The following is a 21665-nucleotide window of genomic DNA, read 5'->3' on the forward strand; positions in this document are numbered from 1 at the left end:
CTAAATAGGAAATACAAATTAGGGTTTATTTTAGGGCTTATAAATTATTTGTTCCACGGCAGATCTGCTGTTCTCCTTGCCATTATATATATATATATTTTCTCTTTCCCTCCTGATGTGATGTGATGTATTAAATTTCACTGTTTTATTAATTACATTTTTTTTAAATACATCATCCTAAATTTTCTAACACAATTGTGTTTGTCATAAATTCTTTCTCCCCTTGCTGTTAGCGCAGTCTCTTGAGCGATTCTGGTCTTCTGGTCACTGGTCCAAATTTTAAGCGGTGCACTTCACGCTCATTTGCATATTTCGCTGGTTGTAAGTGAGGGTTGTACTGTCGCCGCGACGCAGGTTACAACAAGTATTTGATAAATTGCAGATTTTGCAGGTTTTCCCACTTACAAAGCATGTAGAAGTCTGTCATTTTTATCATAGGTACTCTTCAACTGTGAGTGACAGAATCTAAAACAAAAATCCAGAAAATCACATTGTATGATTAAGTAATTAATTTGCATTTTATTGCATGACATAAGTATTTGATACATCAGAAAAGCAGAACTTAATATTTGGTACAGAAACCTTTGTTTGCAATTACAGAGATCATGCGTTTCCTGTAGTTCTTGACCAGGTTTGCACACACTGCAGCAGGGATTCTGGCCCACTCCTCCACACAGACCTTCTCCAGATCCTTCAGGTTTCGGGGCTGTTGCTGGGCAATACGAACTTTCAGCTCCCTCCAAAGATTTTCTATTGGGTTCAGGTCTGGAGACTGGCTAGGCCACTCCAGGACCTTGAGATGCTTCTTACGGAGCCACTCCTTAGTTGCCCTGGCTGTGTGTTTCGGGTCGTTGTCATGCTGGAAGATCCAGCCATGACCCATCTTCAATGCTCTTACTGAGGGAAGGAGGTTGTTGACCAAGATCTCACGATACATGGCTCCGTCCATCCTCCCCTCAATACGGTGCAGTTGTCCTGTCCCCTTTGCAGAAAAGCATCCCCAAAGAATGATGTTTCCACCTCCATGCTTCACGGTTGGGATGGTGTTCTTGGGGTTGTACTCATCCTTCTTCCTCCAAACACGGCGAGTGGAGTTTAGACCAAAAAGCTCTTTTTTTGTCTCATCAGACAACATGACCTTCTCCCATTCCTCCTCTGGATCATCCAGATGGTCATTGGCAAACTTCAGACAGGCCTGGACATGCGCTGGCTTGAGCAGGGGGACCTTGCGTGCGCTGCAGGATTTTAATCCATGATGGCGTAGTGTGTTACTAATGGTTTTCTTTGAGACTGTGGTCCCAGCTCTCTTCAGGTCATTGACCAGGTCCTGTCGTGTAGTTCTGGGCTGATCCCTCACCTTCCTCATGATCATTGATGCCCAACGAGGTGAGATCTTGAATGGTGCCCCAGACCGAGGGAGATTGACCATCATCTTGAACTTCTTCCATATTCTAATAACTGCGCCAACAGTTGTTGCCTTCTCACCAAGCTGCTTGCCTATTGTCCTGTAGCCCATCCCAGCCTTGTGCAGGTCTACAATTTTATCCCTGATATCCTTACACAGCTCTCTGGTCTGTTTGTTTGAGTGTGTGGACAGGTGTCTTTTATACAGGTAACAAGTTCAAACAGGTGCAGTTAATACAGGTAATGAGTGGAGAACAGGAGGGCTTCTTAAAGAAAAACTAACAGGTCTGTGAGAGCCGGAATTCTTACTGGTTAGAAGGTGATCAAATACTTATGTCATGCAATAAAACGCAAATTAATTATTTAAAAATCATACAATGTGATTTTCTGGATTTTTGTTTTAGATTCCATCTCTCACAGTTGAAGAGTACCTATGATAAAAATTACAGACTTCAGGAAAACCTGCAAAATCGGCAGAGTATCAAATACTTGTTCTCCCCACTGTATATGTATAAGCCTATACAGTTTTACTAAGTTATAAACCCGAACCTGACCCGAACCCAAGGCTATTCATTAAACATTAACCCGAACCTGACCCGAAACCCGTGAGCTTTTCGGGACCCGTCGGGCTCGGGTCGGGTAGCAGACCTCTACTCTGGACACTTCTGCTGCACCAATGCTTGCACACCCTTGTGTACCCCTCATATTTGAGCCATTGTCATAGCTCTGCCCCTACAGTTAGCCAACTCCAACCCAAGGTTATCCAGCACCCCAGTCAGTGTTTCTGTGAGGCCTTTACCAGTTGTGTCCTTCACGACTGTGAAGCCAACAAAAGACTCATTGATGGTGGCATTCTTGTTGTCGTCTGTATGAACATACAGGATTATTACGGAGGCCAGCTCCTGCTTTGAAATGTCAGGTGTGCAATCCAACTCCACTTCAAAGTACTTGGAGGCTTTGAGCTGGGCACAAATTTGACCTAGTACACATTCAGAAATTGAATCTAAAAATTAATTTTGAGTGCACCAGGAAAGATATCCTGTGGTTTCTTTAGAGGCTACCTTTCCAAGATGCTCTGCTAGTGTGACAACATATTGTGCTATGACATCAAGGACACCCAGGAAAGTTCCATTTTTAGGATCTCCTAACTTAGCATTCTTCCCCTTCAGTTGCAAGCATTTATGTGATCAACACTGATTTCATGATGCTGCAGCATTTTTTGAAAGACACTGAAAGTTATTGTACCCCACCACAAAGCGTGTCAACAACTCTAGCTCCACCAAAAAGCTTACACGCAAAACAATACACTTTATTTGTCCTTTTGGAGTACAGTAACCAATCCCACTGCACTTTTTCTCCATTACATTGAACAAAAACAGTATGCTTTGGAAAAACACTGTCTACTCTTGTCTGATCTTGGATACGGCCCATCAGGACATTTCTGTGGGCCATTCTCAACCATACAATGCCTAAATGAGTCCCCAATCTGGTGTGGTGGTGGCCAGTCAGATGGATCTTTTGAGTAAGGCCTTGTCTCAGCTCTCTCCTCTTCACCTCTCTGTTCCATTTCCACCTCCCTCTCCTCTTCACCTCAATGTTCCACATTCTCTTCCACCTACTCTGAGCAATGCCTGAACTTTGTATTTTGGAGCACTTCTAGCATAGTTTTTTGCCTCTTCACGATGACTTGCTTGCTTTAGTCCTCAGTTGTAAGTCACTTTGGATAAAAGCGTCTGCTAAATGACTAAATGTAAACCTCATCTTCACCTCTATTTTCCACATTATCCTCCAATTCCTCCTCAGTGGTGAGTGGCTTTCCATCTCTGTCTGCACTATTTTTTTACCCAAAAAGGACAGTGAATAGGTTGGTCAACAGAACTTCAGACCATACTGGACATTTAGTTTTGTGTGGTCTAACTAATAGAACTCCTACCTGATGTCATCACTGGTCTCATCTGTACTTGATGCCTGTGTTCTTCTCCACTAAGACATATTGTCAAACAAACATTATGTAATAGATTTTCCATATTACTTTTTCCATATTAATAATATTAAGAAATTAATCTGTTGGTATCAAGTGGCTCCCCTACACTTCCACCTAATGTTAGACCTACCTGTTGCCTTCCCCTGTCTTTCCTGATCCACCATCCTCACACCTGAATGAAATTAACTCACTGTTAAATATAGCAGCCTAAATTCAATTCTTAAATCAGCCTAGTGATGGCATCAGATCTCTTGAAAGAGTCCTGGCAGAAAGCGATGCATAAGTATGTAGTGTAACGACGCCCAGTTCCAGTAATATTTTGTTTGTTGTACCAGTTTGCAACAATTATTAGTTAACACTAAGTTGTCAACACTTCGGAAAAAAACAATAATTCGTCGTTACACTACATCCTTATGCATCGCTTACTGCCAGGACTTTTACATGCTTTTCCCAAATCACTGAAGTGACCTCGACGTCCGGGTTAGCAGTAGCATGAATCTGCCAGCTCTGTGTAGTAATGGTGTTGCGTGATCGAGATCGGCCCACGAGTAAACCGCTGTCTAGTATTGCTCTGAGCTGAAAAACTTTGCGCTGCACAGCTCAAACAAGTAGCGTGGTTTCATTCTGCTTTCGTTTGCCGTGTGCCAGGAAAAAAAGGTCGCAAAATGAGACCATTTACTCGCAGTCTAGAGCCCTGTATAGTGCTGTATTTCTGCTTTACATGAGCGCCACACACGAATTTGTGTTTTTTTGCATTGATCTGAACTGACAAATTAGACATTCCTGTTGGTTGAACAAGTTAATAGATATCAATCAACAAAGTGTCCTGTGCTCATCACACCGGCTATAGGTGGAGAGGAGAGATTTGGCTATATGGTGATGTGTGGCTAACTTACACAGAAGAGACTTTGTTGCTCAGCACACGAAAATAAACTACTTACTGTGATCTCAGACTGTGCTTAAGTGGTTTCTCCACTGCATGGATCTTCATGTGTAGATTCAAGCGACTTTTAATAGTGAAACTCTTTCCACACTGATCACACGTGTGCGGCTTCTCTCCAGTGTGGATCATCTCATGTGTTTTCAGATGTACTGACTGACTGAATCTCTGGTCACAGTGTGAACACTTGTAAGGTTTTTCTGCAGTGTGGATCATCTCATGTGTTTTCAGATGTTCTGATCGACTGAATCTCTGGTCACAGTGTGAACACTTGTAAGGTTTCTCTCCAGTGTGGATCCTCTCATGTGTTTTCAGAGATGATGAATGACTGAATCTCTTGTCACAGTGTGAACACTTGTAAGGTTTTTCTCCAGTGTGGATCCTCTCATGTGTTTTCAGATGTGCTGAATGACTGAATCTCTTGTCACAGTGTGAACACTTGTAAGGTTGTTCTCCAGTGTGGATCATCTCATGTGTTTTCAGATTTGCTGACAGATTGAATCTCTTGTCACAGTGTGAACACTTGTAAGGTTGTTCTCCAGAGTGGATCCTCTCATGTGTTTTCAGAGATGATGGCTGACTGAATCTCTTGTCGCAGTGTGAACACTTGTAAGGTTGTTCTCCAGTGTGGATCATCTCATGTGTTTTCAGAGTTGATGGCTGACTGAATCTCTTGTCGCAGTGTGAACACTTGTAAGGTTGTTCTCCAGTGTGGATCATCTCATGCGTTTTCAGATTTGATGGCTGATTGAATCTCTTGTCACAGTGTGAACACTTGTAAGGTTGTTCTCCAGTGTGGATCATCTCATGTGTTTTCAGAGTTGATGGCTGATTGAATCTTTTGTCGCAGTGTGAACACTTGTAACGTTGTTCTCCAGTGTGGATCATCTCATGTGTTTTCAGATTTGATGGCTGACTGAATCTCTTGTCACAGTGTGAACACTTGTAAGGTTTTTCTCCAGTGTGGATCCTCTCATGTGTTTTCAGAGATGATGGCTGATTGAATCTCTTGTCACAGTGTGAACACTTGTAAGGTTTTTCTCCAGTGTGAATTCTCTGGTGCAGTTTTAAACTGTTTGCTGTAGTAAAAGTCTTCTCACACTCAAAGCACATGTACTCTCTGACACCAGTGTGAATTTTCTGATGTGCGTGTAAATACAGCAGAAGTGAAAAACTCTTTCCACACACAGAACATAAATGTGGCTTCTCCTTCGTATGAACTTTCAAGTGTGTCTTCAGGACTGATGCCCTAAGAAATGTTTTGTCGCAGTGATCACATGAGAACGGCTTTTCTCCAGTGTGGATCCTCATGTGTTGATTACAATTTGCTCTGTCTTTGAAACTCTTCCCGCATTGATCACATGAGAACGGCTTCTCTCCAGTGTGGATCCTCATGTGAACATTAAGGTATGATGATTGACTGAAACCCTTCCCGCATTGATCGCATGAGAACGGCTTCTCTCCGGTGTGGATCCTCATGTGTTGATTACGATTTGCTCTGTCTTTGAAACTCTTCCCGCATTGATCACATGAGAACGGCTTCTCTCCGGTGTGGATCCTCATGTGATTCTCAAGATTTTGTTTGCTTGTGAAACTCTTTCCACACTGAGTGCAGGTGAAAGATTTCTTGGCTCTTATTTCCTTTAAAAATGTCAGTTCTTCACTCTCCTCCTTCACTTCACTCAGTTCTTCACTCTCCTCCTTCACTTCACTCAGTTCTTCACACTCCTCCTTCACTTCCATCAGTTCATCACTCTCCTCCTTCACTTCCATCAGTTCATCACTCTCCTCCTTCACTTCACTCAGTTCTTCACTCTCCTCCTTCACTTCACTCAGTTCTTCACTCTGCTCCTTCACTTCACTCAGTTCTTCACTCTCCTCCTTCACTTCCATCAGTTCATCACTCTCCTCCTTCACTTCACTCAGTTCTTCACTCTCCTCCTTCACTTCACTCAGTTCTTCACTCTCCTCCTTCACTTCCATCAGGTCTGACATGAAAGAAAAAAAAATATTCAATTTAATTTTCAGTACATCAAAATAATTAACCGAGAGAAATATAAAGTGAAAAGACATGAAAGTGAGCCCTGATGTAATGGTAGAAAGTGGACAACTGCTATAAAATATTATGATAATTTAATGCCTTTTTATAAATTGATTACATGTCCTTGAAACTTTCCATGATTGTGAAGAGGTGGAAAAGTTGGCGTCAAAATTGAATTGATAATTTGCATCTGCCTATTATCATCTGGAGATATACAGTCCCCTCCAAAAGTATTGGAACAGTGGCAATTCCTTTCATTTTTCTGTAGACTGAAAATATTTGGGTTTGACATCAAAAGATGAATATGACGGAAGAGATCAACATTTCAGCTTTTATTTCCAGATATTTTCATCTGGATCTGATACACAACTTAGAAGATATAACCTTTTGTTTGAACCCAACCATTGCTCATGTGACCAAAAGTATTGGAACATGTGACTGGCAGGTGTGTTTTGTTGCCCTGGTGTGTCCTATTACATTGATTATTCAAACAATAAATAGCACTGAATGTCTGCGCTCAGTTTCAGATTTTGATTTTGCCTGTGCAGACTGCATTTATAGTTAGACGTGTAACCAACATGAAAACCAGAGAGCTGTCTATGGGTGAAAAACAAGCAATTGTGAAGCTGAGAGAAGATGGAAAATCAATCAGAGCCATTGCACAAACATTGGCCATAGCCAGTACAACCATTTGGAATGTCCTGAGATTAACCTTTACCAAAGTGATGGAAAGGCTAAAGTTTGGAGAGAAAATAGGATCTGCTCATGACCCTAAACACACAAGCTCATCTGTGAAACACGGTGGAGGTAATGCCATGGCTTGGGCTTGCATGGCTTCTTCTGGGACGGGCTCATTAATCTTCACTGATGATGTAACACATGATGGCGGCAGCAGCAAAATGAACTCAGAAGTGTTTTGTCTGCCAATTTACAGAAAGATGCAACCAAACTGATTGGGAGATCTTTCATCATGCAGCAAGATAATGACCCAAAACACAGTGCCAAAACAACAAAGGAGTTCATCAGGGTCAAGAAGTGGAAAGTTTTAGACTGGCCAAGTATATCTCCAGACTTAAACCCTATAGAGTAGTGGTCGACCGATATGGGATTTTTAATGGTAGATGCCGATGCCGATATTGAGAAAGCAATCTGGCCGATTGGCCGATATGAGGCCGATACAATACATATAATACAGTAAATGAGAGACATAAAGAATATTGGTGAAACTAAATGAACATTTATTGTACATACTATTTATGCAAAATTATTTTTGCAATAAAAAATATTTACTAAGAAATTAAAATGTAGCCTAAACAAAAAGGTAAGGTACACTTCAATAAATAAAGTTTTAGTGCAGCTTCTTGTCTGCTTTAATATTTACAGTCATGTTTTCAGTCACATAAATAATTACTGCTGCTTACTGCAGGTTACAAATAACATTTATCATTAATGAACCAATCGAAACAATATTCATAAATTAATGACAAAATAGTATGTGAAATTACATACATTTTATGTACAATACATAGTTAAATATAAATCTCACATAGTTTATTTACACTATTTACTTTAAACAGGTTGTTTTACTTCAAGTATATTTAATAATGATTTATGTGTTTAGTTTTGCTTGTTTGTTTCTTTAAAACGTTGCAAGCCGTCACATGTATTTGCATGACATACATGAACATATGAAAATGTATACTACACACGATATTACGCCAATCATGGATAAATAAATACAGTAGATAGTGAATAACATTTTCAAAGTTTTATTTTCAAACGTAATATTATTACATAGTGTTCTCCTCTCATCCACCTCACGCGACCACTGATCTGTAATGCACGCGGCCCAGCTTTTCCGTGCACGCGAGTCCGTTGGAAAACAGCGTCTAGTTTAAATGTAACCCGAGAACAACGCGCATATCTGAGGAGCAGCCAGTCACAGGATTTTTGACTGTTTGTGAGGTAAAATGTTTTCAGTTTTGTTTGAATTCGTTTACATCGCATCTGTGACCCCCACTGGAGCTACCGCTGGGCTGCGGATCTGACATATCACGGTACTGTTTGAATAGACTCTGCTGCACGCCGGAGTGTTTTTGTGTGTAACACAGAAAAAGCACGCTTTTCACAGTAGAAAGCGAATGCGAATGGTCATTTACTGTGTCTGTCAGATGTCTGCTTCACTTCTGAGTGGCTTGTCTTATGTTGCTGGGCGGAGCAGAGCGAGTGTATTCAGTTCATTCACGCTCGCTCTGTTCGCGTCAGTGGAAAAAAGCGCTAATGCACAGTCACAAATTGTTTTGAAATATATCGGCCAAACGGAAAGATTTATCAACCGATGCCGATATCTAAAAAATTCCAAATATCAGCCGATATATCAGCCTCGGCGATATATCGGTCGACCACTACTATAGAGCATGCATTTTACCTGCAAAAAAAAAAAAAAAAAAAGAGACTGAAGGGAGTAACCCCCCAAAACAAATAACAACTGAAAAAGGCCCCGGTGAAAGCCTGGAAAACCATTACAAAAGAAGACTGCAGAAGTTTGGTGATGTCAATGGGTCACAGGCTTGATGCAGTTATTGCAAGCAAAGGATTTGCAACTAAATATTAAGTCTTATTCACTTAAAGAATAAGGACCGGGAACACTTCCCATAAATCCTGATGTACTTGGTACATCATAAAAAGGATGCCGTATATGCTAATATTAGTCTCTCTGTTTATCCCGAGGTTTACCGCTGTCCGCCGGATCCAGGCCGTATCCAGACCTGATGAAGGACCAGCGCCAGGACACAAAGACAACGCAGTCCTGAAGTGTCAACTAGTCTCTCCCCTGTGAAGGCCTCCTTCCCTTTACCTCTATACAGATAAAACGGTGTCGGGATCATTTTGGTTTGCGTGGCTACGCAGACGTGACAATTTCTGAATTAAAAATTAAGGCCCAACAAGTAGTTTGTTGAGGGTTGATCTGTGAAGGACTACACGTCTGCGCACATATATATTCAAACGTGCATACTTATCGACCAAACACGTGATGCGCATGTGCGCGCCATCTGCGTTTTTGAGGTTAGCGCAGAGAAAACGGATTGTTTGCTCTTTTGAACCTATTTCAGGGAGTCTGTTCTGGAGACACCAGGCACTTTTTGTGTGGATGGGCGGCCGGAACGCGTTAAGGGTTTTCTGTTAGAACAGTGTCGTGTAAGCGGCCCCTGAGTTAATGACTAATGATCTTCGCAACTTTACTGTTACGCTAATTTCTATTATCACTGTAAAGCTGCTTTGAAACAATCCATACTGTTAAAAGCGCTATATAAATGAAGGTGACTTGACTTGACTTAAAACACAATGGTCGAATGTGTCAAAGGCTTTTTGTAAGTCTAACATGACCATGCCACAGAAGTTTCCATTATCTACCTCCTTTTTTATATAGTCAGTTAGAAACAGTAAACAGGAATCTGTAGTGTGTGATTTACGAAAGCCAGACTGGAACTCATGAAGTAGGTTTTGTGATTTTAAGTAATTATCAATCAGCCCAAAAATGATCCCTTCAATTATCTTTGACAGACAACCGAGAATTGAGACAGGTCTATAATTACCAGGGTCTAGTTTACTCCCTTTCTTATATAATTGAATCACTCTGGCAATCTTGAGGTCATTGGGAAAGTATCCTTGTTCTTATTGACCTGTTTATAGTAATGCTCGGAGTAATGATCTCAGCGGCATCCCTCACGATTCTAGATGGAATCGAATCTAATCCTATGGCTTTAGAGACATCAAGCCTCTTCAGCTTCTCAAGAACAAGTGCCTCCCTCACCAGTTGTTTTGTTACACTTTAGTGCATTGTTATTATATTGTGTCTTTTTTGTGTGGATGTTTTGGTGAGATATGTCTTCGCTATTTATCTAATAATTTCTTCTATATTGTGATTTTTGACTATTCTATATTACGTAACCAGGTGATTGTCACATGACTAACTAATTGCTGCTTAAAAGGACTCTGAGTGTGTTTGCTACCCACACCCTGATGAAGGCTCAATAGCCGCAATGTGTTGGTGTGCGTTTTTGTGTGTAATTTTGTCAAGTCAAGTCATCTTCATTTATATAGCGCTTTGAACAATGTAGAAAAACTCTTTCCACACATAGAACATAAATGTGGCTTCCAATGTAATAGGAAATTAAAGCAACAGTAGGGGTGTGACGGTTAGTATATAACCGTGAGACACACGGTTATAGTTGAACACCGTCATTAGAACTCTATAACCGCCAAAACCGTGTTATTAAAATATTTTTTACAAACATTTTTTTATCATAGAGAATGTTTAAATACTAATTAAAAACAATTGTTAACAGTCTGTGTCATTAATGGTCTACGTCGTTTCCAACTGTATTTGATTCTTTGCCAAGTAGCCTACCAATGCAAGTTTTGTTTTGTAAATCGTCAGACATGATTTTTACCACTTAAGTTTTGCTTTTTAGAAAGCCTTTCTTTTAAGTAAATTTCGTTTTGTACAAATTGTATCTTAATTTTAATAAATGTTTTATCAACCAATTGCATGTATTTAATAAATAAAAAGCAGATATAGCAGACAATATAATAACCGTGACATTGAGGCGCCAACGCACCGCGTTCACTTGTAAGGAAAACACAACAGCCTACATTCATACGGATAAGAGAGAAAACGCCTCTTCTGGTTCAAGAATCTACTTGCTGCACTAACTGCCACAGACTTTTACAAAGGACTGCAGTTCTTGAAACAAAGTTACTTACGGGACCACCAAACCAGATGGAGCACACAACAGAGCTTCGTCTTGGACACCTTCAGCATATAGCCAGTGAGTCCCATGAAACTAGTGCTCCTCGACAGGTAGAGAAACAAGCCGAGCGACTTACAAATCGATGGCACAAACAGGGAGCGAGACCCAAAGGCACTCGAGACACCAGATTGTCACGAGCATCACATATTGCTGCAGTAGCATCCTCTACCCCAGATTCGGCTCTGACAAGGATTGCAAACACTGGTCTCCTACCACCGCCTATACATCTTGAGAACAGATTTAAAGTACTAATGAATGTAAATGAGGAATCCCCAAACGCAATGAATGTGATCGAATACAGACTGAATCAGCCAGTAGCTAACACTGATGCTAACTGGCGCTCAAGGTTGAGCAGACACCACTCAAACAAACTTGGTTCAAGAGTGCTAAAGGACAATATCTAGGCCTACTTCTCCCTCCATCATCCTTCTGCAGTGTGTGCCAATTCACTCAATCTGAACGGCACACACACACACCTGGACACAGTATGAAATCCCAGGACTTCACTTCAGCAGCAGAATGGACATGCGGTTGACATATAACACAAGGACAATGCTAACACCACTCCGCTACAACAACCTCTGCTCACGGACACAATCTCAGCTGAGCCCTGCCCACAGAGCTCACCACAGATAACTCACGCCTCCGATAACACCAGAGCAACAGCCCCTCTCACCAGACACTTTATCCCCCTCTCCAGCATCTCCACTTCTGTGCTTCTCACAGAAAATGGAAGAACTGGTGTATGCTGGAACCAAACTATCCCAGTCTTTTGCTGCAAGCCCCCAGATACCAACCAAAAAACGGCAGGCACCACAACCACCAAAGCCTGTGGCAGCTCGCCCTCCCCCACCTGTGAGAGCTCTTCGGCCTCTGCCACAACGCCAGGGCCCACACCCTCCTCCATCTGCTCGAGGTGAACCAAAAACAACTGATACCAGCTCTCAGTGATATGTGTTGGGTCCCTGCTATGATAACAGTAACTTTCTCAAATGTTTACAGAACAAGCGGGAACCCAGTGTGCCTGTATCTTTCTCTATTGCTGTTCTATTACAAGATAGAAAGTCTAAGGCCTTTAATAGCCGTACAGCAAACCCAACTAATCTGGTGCCTATCACACCTCAAAGATTGCTGTGGGGACAAAAAGTAAGACTGTTAAGTTAGCACTTTTAAACATATGCTCACTTAAAAATAAATCACTTCTAGTCAACAACTTAACCACAAACAACCTGGATTTTATGCTTCTAAATGAAACCTGGCTAGAAGACAGCTGCAGTGCAACAGTCCTCAATGAAACATCCCCTCCTAACTTTACTTTTATGAGTGTCTGCAGAGCTGTTAAGAGAGGTGGGGGTCTAGCTGCTCTTTTTAAAGATATCTATCAATGTAAGCAAATATCATTAGGGCATTACCTTTCGAATATCTGTTAAAAACTGTTTTAAAAACTTTTGATCTGACTCAGCATGTACATGGACCGACACACAATCGTGGGCACACTCTAGATTTACTTATCAGTAAGGGTCTAAACATTTCATCGATTGTTATTAAGGATGTAGCACTGCCCAATCATTTCTGTATTTTCTTTGATGTATTGATCTCTCCTGCCACTGAAGCTAGATCTGTGTCTGTCAAGAAGAGATGCTTAAATGAGAACACTAGTGTACTATTTATGAATTCCTTAACCCTCTGAGGTCGGCAAACGCGCTCGCGCGTTTTGCTGGATTTTCTTCACATTGTAGAACCAAAACTTAAATTACTCCGTCATTTATGGTCATACAGAAAAAATAAATATAAAAAAAGAATCTGTGATATTTCTACTTTTGTATGTCTCCACTTACAATCAAATCAAAACATTGTGCTTTTGTAAAATAAAGAAAATAAACAGGGTGTGCGTTCTGCCTCTCCGTCGCGGTGAACTTTTTTTTCTTGAGCACGTCTATAAACTGAAACAAAACTCAGCGAATACTTGTCACACATTTATGAGCCATATACCTTTATAAACATTTAAGTGTGTACTTTTAAATGATCGGATTCAAACTGAAAACAAATATTCTGTTTAAGTAATTTGTATAAAACCAACAAAATGTCCAGCTTCTCAAACGCTTCCTAATTACTTTTAATTTGAACACGCCCACTCGCGCAAAAGAGATTCACATGCAAATCTCCACATGGAACGCGATCGTGCTCATTACCTCAAAAACAAAACACCAAAACACTTCACAAGTCTCTGCTTTTTGTCGAGTTTCAAAGACGCGCCGTGAGCTTACATTGGATTTAGGCTACCTCAGAAGAAGAAGAATGCGATTTGAAGACAAGAAATATGTAAGGTAAGAAATTCTTACATATTAGTTTGTTATTGTTGCATAAATTTCACATTGCAGTTGAACTGTTGCTAGATATATGGTGAATATTATAATATTTAGACCCGTGTTTACTGTTACTGTGTTTGTGGATATCTGCTCAAACGTAGAAATGTATATGGTAACCATAATGTTTTATATTTGAGCGCGATCGCGTTTGAATGTATCATATTTGATACATTCGAAAAGCAAAACGCACCAAACGGCTTCGTGTTTTTACTTTTATCTCATTTCATATCATCATAACGAATGGAAACATTTGAAGTAACATGATAATCAATATATTTTTCTCTAGCTTAGTTGTTATATTTTGGAAGAATTATAGGCTGCTATGGTTATTGTTAGTATTATTTTATGCAGCACTGCCCATAGCCTATGCCTACAAGGCACAACAAACCTGGTGTTCATTATATTATTGTTGGAAACATTTTTGTGTGTGTGTGTGTGTGTGTGTGTGTGTATTCTGTGAATTTTAAAAAGCAATTTTAACCAGAAAAATCTAAAATGTATTCCCAAAATCGTGCAGGCCTTTCTCTTGATATCAGTATGTTCACTTTTTTTTTTTTTTTCAGGGCCCAGATGCCACTGAGTCCTGCTGACTTCAACATTCACACGGGTCTCTGTACATGAACATGGTAAAGTGAAAATCAAACACCTTGGAAATGAAAGGTATGTACAATGTTTTTAGGAATGGCACAAAGGTCTCTGTCTTTGGATCATTGGTTATCTTTGGATTATGTTGTGTTGTAAATTAATCAAACAATCTAAAAGCCATTCTTTTTTAAATCTCCTCATTGTTTGTGCAAGGTTGCTCAGAATGATAGGGCCTGATAGCTCCTAATAGGGCAGTTAGAGGAGGGTCTTTGTCTTTCTCAGGTGTGAAAAGCTTACATATTAATGAGCTCCCGCATAAAGCTTTGTGGCACAAAACACGTCGTAAAAATTTTAAATCAATATATTGTCTTATCTGAATGAGCAGTCAGGGTGATTTTCACATCGTTTTAGAGCAAATATTCTAAGCTACATCATACAATTTTCAAAAGTCTTGTGAAGAAATAATCAGTATGGGTTTCATGGCCTTATTTCAGTGAGAATTTTTTTTTTTGTATTTTCACAAACCACGCATAAATGTCATTATCTCAAAACTACAAACTTTTACATACATGCTTGTGATATATTATTGTAGCAGAGTTTGTGCTGAATACAGTGTAATTAGACTTTAGCCATGAAAATGTCACAAGTAACAGAAATAAGCAAATGTCAGAGCATGTCAGAACACCTCCAGGGCCCAGAAAACAGCTCAGACCCCAGAGGGTTAAATGAGAACACTAGTGTACTATTTATGAAGGCTATATCCTTAACACCAAGCATATCTGCCGACTCTGTTGATTTTCTCCTTGACTCTTAACTCAAAAGTTAAAAGTGTAATTGATGATATTGCTCCTGTTAAAGTCAGGAAGAAGAGTGGCAGACAAAAAGCACCTTGGAGAAACTCAACAGCAGTGCAAAATATGAGAAGACAATGCAGAAAAGCAGAGTGCATGTGGCAGAAGACAAAACTTGTAGTCCATTATAACATCTACAAAGACAGCATTCATGCTTTCAATATGGAAGTAGGCAAAGCTAGACAGACTTTCTGTTCAAATATTATAAACTGCAATTTAAACAACACACGCACTCTTTTTGCTACTGTAGAGAGACTGACAAACCCCCCAAGCCAGATTGCCAGTGAAATGCTCTCAGACAGCAAGTGCAGTGAGTTTGCTTCTTTCTTCTCTGAGAAAATCAATAATATCAGAAAGGTGATCAGCACATCCCTGAGTTGCTCTGGGGTCAGACAGATCAGACCACCTGAACAAGTAGTAGGGTAAGTGTACCCATTAAGCCCATGTACCCTTTAAGCCCACTTTCAACTCTGAAGTCAAATTAAAAAAAGAGAAAAAAATATTTTATGCTGCTTATTATTTTAACCAATTCAGTGATTTGTTACTTCCCTGGCATTTTTAATTGCATACCAATTACATTTGACAATGTTGAGTTAGCCCCACCCATGTGCATGCTGTCTCAGGGGACCTCACACAAAGTCACCCCAAAACTTTGGTGTTTCGGGACCCTTCAGAAATCAACACATTTCAGCAATTTTCAGCCATTTCTTTGGTAACTACATTGATATTATGTCAAATAAGAGATAAATGTATTGTTTTTTGTGTATGAACAAATAGTACTTTATCATTTTATATCATTTTCCTTTAACCTGTTAACCGTTGCCAGAGCGCGGGCGCACTGAAGCGTTTTTTTTTATAAATAGTTCAAAGTTACTATCAGATTTAATGTTATACCTTGACAAACTATACATCATTACAAAGATATAAGACTCAAGTTTCAGAATTTGACCACTATTGTATTCTGAGAAACTTATAGCGACAGTTATTTCTTAATTTGTGTCAGGAGTTATGAAATGAAAAAATGAGTCGATACCTTTGATATGAATTATGCGCGTCAGCCGCTTTCATTCATAAAAAAACTCCCGTGCCGTCGTCATGACAGCGATACACAAAACAACGTCCTTCCGGGCTTTTAGCTAAAAAATGTGCAGATTTGGAGAAATATTGATATATTCTCATAGGTTTACATCAGATTTCTATAGACAGGAATAATATTTATTGAATTTATACCCAAATGCGTCGATGTAATCATTATGAGCGTTTGTATACTCTGTTAATGTGTTTTCAATTCATACCAATAGCCTGAGGGCGCCCTCGCCGCCCTGTGCACAGTATTAGAACATGAAGAAGTGCCATAATCATGTGACAATCCAGGAAGCCTCGAACACACACACAGCTAACAACAGATCGCGCTGTAACTATGGCTGTAACATGGAGATACAGTCGTTTTGAAGACAATAAACATGTTTGCTATGATATTTGAGTTACCTGTGTTTTTCAATCCATGCCAGGTATTTCCTTAATAATAGATTATATTTATAATGTAATGCTAATCTATATAGACTATCATTGTGCAGAACAGTATACAATAGTATATTTTCTGTCTGATTTTTTTATCTGAAGCCAAATTAGATCACAGAAAATTATTTAAAATACTCGATTTGCTTTATAAAGTAAGTTTTTAAGCACAAACATGGTTTTAATCTCATAAATTGTCGTGTATTGATGGTGTGCTAAGCTAACATGCTAGCTAGCCCTAGGTGCACCTGCCACCTAGAAGTTATATTTTTTATTATTTTTTGAATGCTTACTGAAATGTTTCTTTATTCAAGAAATGTATTTAAAACAGTTTAGAATGTAAGGGTGAACTTTGAGAAAAGAAATTAGTGACTGAAACCATATGAATAGCATGTGAATAGCCAGTCGTTAGTAACTATAATGCAGACAAAAGAAATGCATATTTACAGCCATAACCAGGCTGGAGAGGTGTGAATGTGTGCAGGGGGAGACTGAGACTGAATGGGGCTCGTTTGCACCACAAAACAATAAAGACAATATACTGGATAGATGCTTAGAAGATGGCAATAAACATCAGTAGCATTTTAGCATCAAATCAAAATAAAGTCACATGACATGGTCTTGAAAAACATTTCACTAAATACAGAGTTTTGGACTTATTATCTTAAGATTTTAAACATAAAATGTTTAGACATGTGGCATTAGCTGTAGTGCATTTCTAGATTGCTCCAGGGCCAACTTCAATTTTATTTTCATGAGGATGTTTCATAAAAAATAATTTCTAATAACTTTACAAAACTTTGAAGCTATTTATAACAATTTTTGTCATTATGACAATAATTAATTCTATATTACAATAAACTGCCAGGTGTCAGCTTTCAAATGAGATCATACTTGTGCTTTTAGTACAAAGGGTTCATGAACTGTATCTGTTTCAGTTTGGGTATGTCATTTCTTGGGATTTTTCAAAAGTGGGGTTGCAGCTTAACAGGTTAAATGGAAAGATGAGTTTTATTAGCTTGCGTTCAAAGCTAATCTCTAGGTCAAACCATTAGCCTTACAGAAAGATAGACTGCCAAAAAATTAAGCATGTGAACTGCAAAAAATGAATGTTTTGTGATTCATTTTACATTCCTTTACAAATAAATACATCATAAATTGTTTTGTAGATAAGATTATTTTTATAAATTAACTTTTTTTTAAGATGGGCTTAAATGGTACAGTGCCACAAAACGCATGCAAACTACAGTCAATACAAGCTATCCTTGAATGAAAAAAAATTAACATTTCTCAATGTGGGGACAATGAAAATTACAATGATACTAGTCCACAGTATATTTAAGCTCCATGCATGTATTTGTTAACATATCTTACATTTTTAAAGGAAAACATTACTCACTGTGTACCATTTAAGCCCACCTTATGTGTTTCAATGAGGAATCCCTTTAATTGCAAACTTTGATACATTTTCTGAAAGTGTTTAATGATAACATGTCTTTGTGTGCTTTTACCTTACTAACCTTTTACCCTTACCTTACTTACACACAAATTACACATTCATTCAAATGAGATAGAGCCTGTTTTGTCCTAAAGTCCTTTATGTATAACTGGGCATGATTCGGGAGTCAAGCTGAGTTAACGCTTGTGATTCCGGACATGGAGAGCTCCCAGAGGGACCCTACATTCCCCACAGTCCTGAGCCCCTGGGACTGTTAGGGGGGCCCACTAGGAGGCCCAGAGTATGGAGCCCTAACTCAGCTTGGCTCCCGAGATACACCCAGTCTAACTTCCAGCTTGACTCCAGCTACAACTCCAGTCAAGCCAACTTAAGGCTCCAGACCACCGGCCACTAACACCAACCCATCCCACCAAGGGCTCTAATCAAACATTAGCAAAATGATTTTTTTTAATACTTCCCTGTCACTGAATAAATATATTGATGTTTTACTTCTTTAAAATCATTTATTTTTTTTATATTTTGTGAATCAAAGATGATGTGGGCTTATTTGGAACACATGCGGGCTTAAATGGTGCCAAAGTACCAATTAAGCCCATGCCAGACTTCTGACTTTATTCTTAAATTATCTTAATTTTATATTCTAAAATGTACATCAACTAATTAATATAATTTAAAATGAGAGATTAATCTAGCATTTTAACAAATTATTTTTCTTATAAACTATGTCAATATCTATGAAAAAAACCTAGACTTAGATTTTGGTGGGCTTAATGGGTACACTTACCCTAACTTTGTCTGATTTCAAAGAAATTGATGGCAAAATTTTGGAAGAAACCGTACAGCACCTTAAAACATCAACCCGCGCTCTTGACACACTCCCCACATCTTTTTTCAAAAGTGTGTTAAACAGTTTAGAAGCAGATCTTCTAGAACTGGTAAATGCCTCACTTCTCTCTGGGAGTTTTCCAAACTCCCTGAAAACTGCAGTTGTCAAGCCCCTCCTGAAAAAGAGCAATCTGGATAAGACCATATTAAGCAACTATAGGCCGATCTCAAATCTTCCTTTCATAGGCAAGATCATTGAAAAAGTTGTCTTCAATCAGCTGAACAAATTCTTATGCTCGAATGGATACTTTGACAATTTTCAATCTGGCTTCCGACCGCACCACAGCACAGAGACAGCGCTCATAAAGATAATAAACGATATTCGCTTAAATACTGATTCAGGCAAACTATCAGTGCTGGTACTACTCGACCTCAGTGCTGCATTTGACACTGTCGATCATAACATACTTCTTGACAGGCTGGAAAACTGGGTGGGGCTTTCTGGGATAGTCCTAAAATGGTTCAGGTCATACTTAGATGGGAGAGGTTATTATGTGAGTATAGGAGACCATAAGTCTGAGTGGACATCCATGACATGCAGAGTCCATCAAGGCTCAATTCTTGCGCCACTCCTGTTCAACCTGTATGCTCCCAATGAGCCAAATAATGAGAAAGAACCAAATTGCTTACCACAGCTTAGGGCTGCACGATTATGACAAAAATCATAATTGTCGATTATTCCCTTGAAATTGTAATTGCGATTATTAATTACGATTATCACAATTTACATTGAATATATATATAGGCATATTATTATACATGTTTGCTTAAAAATTGTGAACACACACACTGTCCCCCTTTACTTAACATATTGTAAGAATATGACTAATAGTAAAGACTACTAAGAAATAAACATTAGGCCTATGCTAAAGCTATTAAATATCAGTCCCAAACTAGCTTTTGTTAATACAATGTTGGTATGAGCCACCACAGTCATTTAAAATATAAAAAATAACACAAAGTGAAAATAAAGTGCCATTTTGGGGTTAATACACTGATCTATATAGAATGTCATTATATAGATCAGTGGGTTAATATTAAAACGACAGTTACCATGGTGATACACAATACTAACAAGAACTGTTAATGAAACATGGAAACTGCTCCTGGTGAATAGAATGAAAATCATCCCTGCATGCAAATCCTTCTCAGCTAACACACGACGTACCAGTAACGTGATTTATTGGTATTTTACTTTTGTGACTTACCAATTTACAACGTAACAACGTTGCATGCTCGTAGTTTCCTTTGCACTTTATACACAGCGCACGCCGCCGCATTTGCGCGTGCAATTGAAGAGTGTGCGCTACGAACACAGTAGCCTATAACGGCTGACATGACAGGAACGTCCGTTTTTCTGAGGTGAAAGACTTTTTATTTCAGCGTACAAATACGCCACTGCATGGTAGTTCCTATTGTGCTGGGTTTTCTGAAGTAGTTGTGATTTGCCTCTCACAACATGCTCTAAATGCACGCAGAGTGGATTTTTTTTTTTTTTTTTTTTTTTTGTAATCGCGGCTTTGAACGATTACGTAATCGTGGCATCCATAATCGTAATCGCGATTAGAAATTCGATTAATTGTGCAGCCCTACCACAGCTATGCAGATGACACACAGCTCTACCTAGCCCTATCGCCTAACGATTACAGCCCCATTGACTCCCTGTGCCAATGCATTGATGAAGTCAACAGTTGGATGTGTCAAAACTTTCTTCAGTTAAACAAAGACAAAACTGAAGTCATTGCGTTTGGAAACAAAGATGAAGTTCTCAAGGTGAACGCATACCTTCACTCTAGGGGTCAAACAACTAAAAATCAAGTCAGGAATCTTGGTGTGACACTAGAGTAAGACCTTAGTTTTAGTAGCCATGTCAAAGCAATAACTAAATTAGCATACTATCATCTGAAAAATATTGCAATAATTAGATGCTTTGTTTGCATACAAGACTTAGAGAAACTTGTGCATGCTTTCATCACCAGCAGGGTGGATTATTGTAATGGACTCCTCACTGGCCTTCCCAAAAAGACCATAAGACAGTTGCAGCTCATACAGCGATTTTGATATTCAAGCGTGAGTTAATGAAAGCTGAGGTCGAGTATTTACGTAAGAATAACTTTGCGAGTCCCAGTCAGAGTGCGTGGAGTTCGCCTTGTTTGTTAGTTCCCAAGTAGGGATGTTAACCGATGACCGTTTAACCGATGGTTGACCGTATCAACGTTAACCGATCAAAGCTGTAGGTAGTCAAAAAAAAAAAAAAAAAAAAGGTGATCTCTAAATTAGGCTATTATAGACAGTGGACTAAACGCTACTACAGTTAGCCATCTCATTCCAAGATCTTTTTGTGTGAAGTGAACAAATCCCTCACACTCAATTTTTCATAACTCGCCTGTTTGTAGCCTACTTAATAAACCAATAAAAACATTTGGCGCAGAAAGGCTAGGCTACAGGCTAAAACACTGGAGGTTAGAGCCAGGGCAGCACTAGCGGCGCCAGGATTTTGATTGTAGGTGGGCCTCCAGAAAACTGAATGGGCCAGTAAAAAAAAAGCCAAAAAATAAAAACAGGTTCCCCTTCATCTCCGTTTCAGCGCTTTTCTGCGGCACTGAGGACAGCGACTCAGTGGCCTACCTGAATTTAATGCGTAATTAGCATAGGTAAAAAAATAAAAAAACTTAAACAGGAATTTTTTTGTTGCTTTTTTAATACAATTACACTTTCATTTAATTTATTGTTTAATAAAATTATAGGACTATTATTTTTTGTTTATTAACAGCAACAACAGCTGTAAAGTTCAAGTTGACAATCGCCATCTCCG

At 39.2% G+C, this 21665-nt stretch overlaps 1 protein-coding gene across 3 annotated transcripts in view; it reads right to left on the reverse strand.

Annotated features, from left to right (window-relative positions):
- The window catches only part of LOC307161636 (uncharacterized protein), a 125791-nt gene that overhangs the window by 25271 nt on the left and 78855 nt on the right, over positions 1-21665 (reverse strand). For 2 of the 3 annotated variants that reach the window (XM_079876498.1, XM_079876497.1), the window contains exon 2: positions 4330-6316. In XM_079876498.1, the coding sequence (XP_079732624.1) occupies positions 4330-6311 (1982 nt within the window). In that variant the 5' untranslated portion in view covers positions 6312-6316. The remainder of the gene's footprint in view (positions 1-4329; positions 6317-21665) is intronic. The other variant, XM_079876496.1, reaches the window with a different exon arrangement.

Source organism: Squalius cephalus, assembly GCF_949319135.1.
Source record: "Squalius cephalus genome assembly, chromosome: 7".
Lineage (NCBI taxonomy): Eukaryota > Metazoa > Chordata > Actinopteri > Cypriniformes > Leuciscidae > Squalius > Squalius cephalus.